Source organism: Helobdella robusta (assembly GCF_000326865.2).
Source record: "Helobdella robusta unplaced genomic scaffold HELROscaffold_23, whole genome shotgun sequence".
Classification (NCBI taxonomy): Eukaryota; Metazoa; Annelida; class Clitellata; order Rhynchobdellida; family Glossiphoniidae; genus Helobdella; species Helobdella robusta.
Window position 1 is genome coordinate 729,910 of NW_008704216.1, and position 7,500 is coordinate 737,409.

Sequence of the window (7,500 nt, forward strand, 5' to 3'; positions counted from 1 at the left end):
TGAACACCCAGAATGGGTCAAAATTTTGTTGATTTAGACTTTTCCGTATATTACAATACCAATTTGGATATAGACATAGAAACCGCTAGGTCAGATTTTTATGATTCAATTCTTCCTTCAATTCAATGTAGAGACGATTGTCTTTTTCCATGTTGTATGGGTTCCTCTAGATAAGAATTACATATAAATAATGTAGAAAATATCTAAATATGAGAATACAATATTTGCTCGTGATTAAAAAGAGATTAGTTTGTTGTGAATCAGATAATTTACAATTTATGTATAGCTGTGCGTGTGTGTGTACGTGTGTGTGCGTGTGTGTGTGATGAGTGTGTGTGTGTGTGTTAGATTTTTTTTATATCAATCTCTAGATGTCCTTTTGAAATGACATTTCGTTTTTGTGTTTTTCAAAATTATTTCAAAAAAATAAATGAATATTTTTAACAAATATTGAGTCATTGAATTGTTGGCTGGCTGATAAAAAATTTATTTTATGAAATATAATAAAGTCAAAAATTCTGTTCATTTACTCATTTAGTTAATTTTTTCATTCCTTCATTCATTTCATTCCTTCATTCATTCGTTCGTTCATTCTTTCATTCATTCATTCATTCATTCATTCATTCATTCATTCATTCATTCAATGTTTATTGGTGCGTTTGTGTTGTATTGCGGTTCGTAGATTAAAAAAAAACGAAATAAAACTGGAAAAAAATTAATAAATTTTTAAATTGCTAATTAATTAATTAATTAATTAATTTGTTAATTAATTAATTATATTTTTAATTTTTTAATCAAATTGCTAATTAGTTCATTGAAAAAAATTATAAAATTAGAAGAAAAAACTCCTTGTTGACTAGAAACTTTTATGAGATGGGAGCGATTGAAAAACAAAAACAAAATGGAAAATAATGACAAAATCATAACCATAACAATAATTAAAATTATAACAATAACAACAATAATAATAATAAAAAAAGATGAACGCCAACAAAAAAATGATTACAAAAAAATTGAAATCCTAAAAACTAAAGGCCGGATAGCGATGGTGATGCGCGTTACTGGTCCAGGGCTCGTCCACCCACTGGGCCCCCCCTGCCACGAGGGCCCCCCCATTGCCTCCCCCTCTGAGGTCCCCCACGTCAACCAGCATGGAGTGGTGTAGTTGGCTGACCGAGTAAGATGACCCAGGAGTTGATGATGTTGACGAGTTGAACTGCATACTTGAGTTTAGGACTCCTTCGCAAAAAACATTGAAGGGACGGATTAATAAAAATGATAAACTAATAATTAATTAATTAATTAGTCAATTAATTAAATGAACAAACGAACAATAAATCAGTGAATGAACAAATGAATTATTAAATAAATACATAGATGAATTATGAATGAACGAATGGTTGAAAAGTATTAGAAAATATCAGAGATCGGATTAACTGATGTTGAATAAAATGACACGCATGTACCCACACATACGCACATACAAACAAACACACAAACAAGCATGCACACACACACAAACAAGCATACACACACATACACACAAACAAGCATACACACACACAAACAAGCATACACACACACACAAACACACACACACACACACACACACATACAAACCATTCGTTAACGACGACGACGTTGGCGATCTGGCTGACGCGATTTGAAGTGGCTGCTGTTGGTGATTGTGTGGCTGGCTGCTGTGGTGGTTGTGGCTACTGCTACGGGGCATGCTGTACAGTGCTTCCGCCAAGTCAGCCGCTCTTTTTAGCACGATTTCCTGGTTTCAATTTTTTGAGATATTGATGAAATGAAGAAATAAGAAAAAGAGAGAGAGAGTGAATGAGAGAGAGGAAGAGAGAGAGAAAGAGAGAGAGAATGAGAAGAGAGAGAAAGAAAGAGAGAGAGGAAGAGAGAGAAAGCAAAAGTGAGAAAAAGATAAAAGTTAAAAAAACAAAGCGACAAAACGAATATGTATAATACATACGTACATACCTACATGCATAGATACATACATACAAACATGCATACATACATACATACATATTAAAAGATGAAAACATGATTGTATGCGTTAGCATCTGTGTAGTACAAAAAAGTCACTTATTGTTAACGTTTATGTATGTATGAAGGCCAGGCATGTATGTATGTATGTATGTATGTATATATGTATGTGTGCATGTATGTATGTATGTATGTATGTATGTATGTGTGTGTGTGTGTGTGTGTATGTATGTATGTATGTATGTATGTATGTATATATGTATGTATGTGTATGTGTGTGTGTGTGTGTGTGTGTGTGTGTGTGTGTGTGTGTGTGTGTGTGTGTATGTATGTATGTATGTATGTATGTATGTATGTATGTATGTATGTATGTATGTATGTATGTAGGCCAGGCATGTATGTATGTATGTATGTAGGCCAGGCATGTATGTATGTTTGAATGTATGTATGTATGTGTGCATGTCTGTATATTTGTATGTATGTGTATGTGTTGTGCACGTAGTTGCCTCTACAAAAGCGTGTTAGAAAAGCGTACATCTTAGCGGATCTCAAGGGTGTTGTTATAATGTTTTTGTCGCCCGCTCTATACGTATTATCGTTGCTGTTGTTGTTGTTGATGTTGACGTTGTTGTTGTTGTTGATGTTGTTGTTGATGTTGTTGTTGATGTTGTAATTGATGTTGATGTTGTTGTTGACGTTGTAATTGATGTTGTTGTTGATGTTGTTGTTGATGATGCTGTATGTTGACATACAAATTTCGATAACATTCGTACAGTGAAAGTAAAACCGACAGACTAACGAAATGTCATCAAACTATGCAATAATGTATGCGTATGTTCATTAATAAACATTTCTTTTCAGATACATACGTACGTACACACACACACACACACAACACACACACATACACACACACACACAACACACACACAACACACACACAGGCTAGCACATACACACAATGACATACTTTTGGTAATCTTTCTGGGTCACCAGGGTGTCTCGGAACTAACTTCATCAACCTCTGGAAACCGTAGTCTATTGTTGGTTCGGATAGGGCTGTGGTGAGAAAAAATAAGAAGAAATTTATAATGTTAAAGTTTGAAGGTGAAGAGGTCAAAGTTAGAAGACCTAAAGGTCAAAATTTGAAGGTTTGAAGATCAAAATTAGAAGGTTAAAGCTAAAATGTCTAAAGTTTGAATGCTGAAATACGCGCAAAATTAAGAGGTTAAAGTTAAAATGTCTCAAGTTTGAGGGCTGAAATACGTGACGTTAATGCGATCTTCATGATTTCATTTGTCATTTATGATACTACCTATCCTCTTTTATCTTCGTCATCGTCATCATTAGCGTCATCATCATCGTCATCATCATCATCGTCACCGTCGTCATCATCATCAGTACCAACCGGTGTATACAAATCTTCCGGGCGTGCCCTTGCAGAACTGTTTTGATTTGTAGGAGAGAGTGACCTCGACCACCCCGGGGATGTGCCGCGGGGGCGTGTGAACCCGGATTGCGTGGGAGGTGATCAGCTGTTTGTCGTCGTCGTCGTCGTCGTTGTTGTTGTTTTATCAAAATATATAAACAACAAAAACAACGATAACAATCGTTATAATAATAATAATAACAATAATAATAATAATAATAATGGGAACTCTTTTATTTTTTCTAAAAAAAAGGGGCGAAATAAATATTCAATGAAATAAAATAAAATAAAATGAATTAAAATGAGAAAGTCTACGATGCTCGCCATTATAGATATAAAATGCGTACAACGAGAAATGTAATCAGTCTTAATATAGTTATTATACTAATAACTAATATAATAATAATAATAATAATAATAATAATAATAATAATAACAGCACCAGTATAATATTTCTTATAATTCATAATTTGGAGACCACGGCCGACCAACAGACCTCGCTCCAGACCAGCATGCTCCCAAAGACAACCTGCAGCCCGTCAAAAAAATTATCGCCGATGATGATGACCGTCGATCCGCCACTGGTCCAGCCTTCGCTAGGGCATATGGCTTTTATAGATGGTGTTGCTGTACATAAGAAACCTGCGTGTGTGTGTGTGTGTGTGTGTATGTACGTGTGTGTGTGTTTGTGAATGTGTTTATAGGTTTTTGTGTGTGTGCGTGAGTGTGTGAATGTGTATATACGTGTGTGTGTGTGTGTGTGTGTGTGTGTGTGTGTGTGTGTGTACATGTGTGTGGTGCGTGTGTGTAATTGATTGTGTGAATTATATAAATTTTGACTTTTCGGTTTGGTTTGGCAATAAATTTTTATGATTTTTTTATTCTAATTACTCCTATTAATTCAATTTGTTCGATCGTTTCTTTAATCACTTGTAATTCATTTATTTGTTGATTGATTTATTTATTCAATCATTCAATCATTCAATCATTCATTCATTGATTCATTTATACATCCATTCATTCACAAATGTACAAATAAACGAAGAAGCAAACGAACAAACATTGATCCATCCATTCTTTTTTTTTCATTTTTTATTCATTCATGTTTTCTATCTTTCTTTCATTAATTGATTGATTGATTGATTGATTGATTGATTGATTGATTGATTGATTGATTGATTGATTCATTGATTCATTCATTCATTCATTCATTCATTCATTCATTCATTCATTCATTCAATCGTTTAATCGTAAAAATCAATTACTCAGACATCAAATGAAATTAAATAGATATCAGGGCATACTCGAGGAAGCAGCAGCAGCAGCAGTAGTAATATTATTACCGGCTGTTTATTTGCAGTAACAATATAAGCATAAGGCATATTTATGCTAGTGCCCTCTCGAAGTAGCATCACATCATTCTTCTCTGGATCTGGATGAAATGTAGTTAAGTGTCGTTTCAATTTAGCTGGCACGGTGGCACAGTTAGCAAGCTGTCCCCAGCAAACAATGCAAAGAGGCGATGGGCAGTCTGGCTCTCCTGTCCAAGTGAATCCCACAGCTAAATAATTGTTGCCGTACTGACGAATCTTACGGCAAGAATCTACAGCATCAATTTTCTGCCCCGTCAGCTCTTTCGATAGGGAAACAACGTCTGCTTCGTCTAGCCTTTGTTTTTTAATAAATCGGTGAGCAGTTAGGCTTGATGTGTGGTTCTGGTCGGTTTTGCCATAACTTATTTTTCACAAAAAAAAATTGTTTCTTATTGACTCGCGGAACCCTGATTGAAAAAAACTGTCATAAGTAGTATTTGTTGCAAGCAGTTGCAGTAGAAGTAGCAGAAGTGGTACTAACAGTAAAAGAAGTAGTAGTAGTAGCGGCGACAGCAGCAGCAGAAGTAGTAGCAGTAGCAGCAGTAATAGTAGCGATAGAGGTGATAAAAGTGGTAGCATATAATATATATATACCATAAATATCTACACAAATGTATCAATGTTTGGATGAAGCAAGCACATTTAGCTGATGATGTTTAAAACTAATTAAAAGCCATTAGGCCATACAATGAATTTTGTATAATTACTTTTAAACATGGTCTCTAGATACCAAGTGGCCGTATACAAACATACATACATACATACATACATACATACATACATACATACATACATACATACATACATACATACATACGTACATACATACATACATACATACATACATACATACATACATACATACATACATGCGTACATACATACATACATACATACATACATACATACATACATACATACATACATACATACATACATACATACATACATACATACATACATACATACATACATACATACATACATACATACATACATACATACATACATACATACATACATACATACATACATACATACATACATACATACATACATACATACATACATACATACATACATACATACATACATACATACATACATACATACATACATACATACATACATACATACATACATACATACATACATGCGTACATACATAGATACTTACATACAAACAAACAAAACATGCTTGACGTTTGAAAACAAATTTCTTCTGTTTCGTGCCAATCGATGAAAATATGAAAAATACAGCAAGTAGTACTAGAACAGTAGTAGTAGTAGCAGCAGCAGCAGCAGTAGTAGTAGTAGTAGCAGCAGCAGCAGTAGTAGTAGTAGTAGCAAAATGTAATAATAGTTATATTAAAATATGAACATATATATGATATTGATGAATAAAAACCAAACTGATAGATTACCAAATTAAAATAAACACACACCCACACACACACAAACAAACACACATACATGCATACATACATACACACAAACATACATATATAAAAACATACAAACAAACAAACATACAAATATAGAAATAAAAACGACCAATCGTCCTAATTGCTTCGTGATCAGGTTACCTAAGGCTAAAATAGGTGGACGGTCATGATGATGATGATGAGATGATGATGATGTTGTCTATGACGTCATTGTCGATGCTGATGACATTATATTTGATGCGTTTGTTTGTTTGTTTATTTGTATGTATGTTTGTTTGTATGTATGTATGTGTGTGTGTGTGTGTGTGTGTATGTATGTATGCTTTCTTTTAATTTTCAATTTTGAGAAGCAAATAAAATTTCGTTTCGTTTTGTTTCATTTTGTTTCGTTTCGTATGAGTGTATGTATGTATGTATGTATGATGATGACGACGTTGAAGATGACGTCACAAGTGTGATGAATAAATAGGCATAGAATAATGACTTTAGCTTTCGCAATTGTAGAGATAATGACATTAAGGATAATTATAAGTGTCATTGTTGTTGCTATCATATCTATGTTGTTGTTGTTGTTGTTGTTGGCGGTTTAATTATTTCTTTGCAGTCGTTTTGTCATTTAGTAAACACAGACAACGACAACAAATACTAAAAAAAATTTAAATAGTAAACAAAAACAAATAAGCAAATAAACAAACGAACTAACGAACGAACGAACAAACCAAACGAACAAACAAACATAAAACTACTACTACATAAACATGACGACGGATGTAAAAAAAAAACAACAATAACATTAATGTCATCATAAACAACACCAAAAACTATAAATACGGTACTAAATATCTTCAGAAATATTACCTACTACTACTACTACTGCTACTACTGCTACTGCTACTGCAACTACTTTTACTATTACTACTACTACAAACCTGATACTAATACCACAACTGCAACAACAACAACTACTACTACTGCTCCTACAACAACAACAACATCAACAACTACTACTACAACAACAACAACTACTACTACTACTACTACTACTACTACTACTACTACTTTAGCTACTTTATAAACAACCCATTTTTAAATTTCACCATCAACATAATCAAAAAATAAAAAACAAAATAGGACATAGACGATAAACAAACAACATAGACAACAAATAAACAATACAAACACATCATAAACAAAAATATATATACGTCGCCAGCAGCAAAGAATCAATAACAAACAACAACAACAAATA

The 7,500-nt window shown here is 33.4% G+C and overlaps 1 protein-coding gene across 1 annotated transcript; it reads right to left on the reverse strand.

Annotated features, from left to right (window-relative positions):
• Positions 1–2,812: 2,812 nt before the first annotated feature.
• HELRODRAFT_78894 (hypothetical protein) lies at positions 2,813–3,061 on the reverse strand (the record flags this gene model as incomplete). Its single annotated transcript, XM_009018911.1, has 1 exon — positions 2,813–3,061. A coding segment is annotated over one exon (249 nt), but the record flags the coding sequence as incomplete, so codon positions are not given.
• Positions 3,062–7,500: the final 4,439 nt, after the last annotated feature.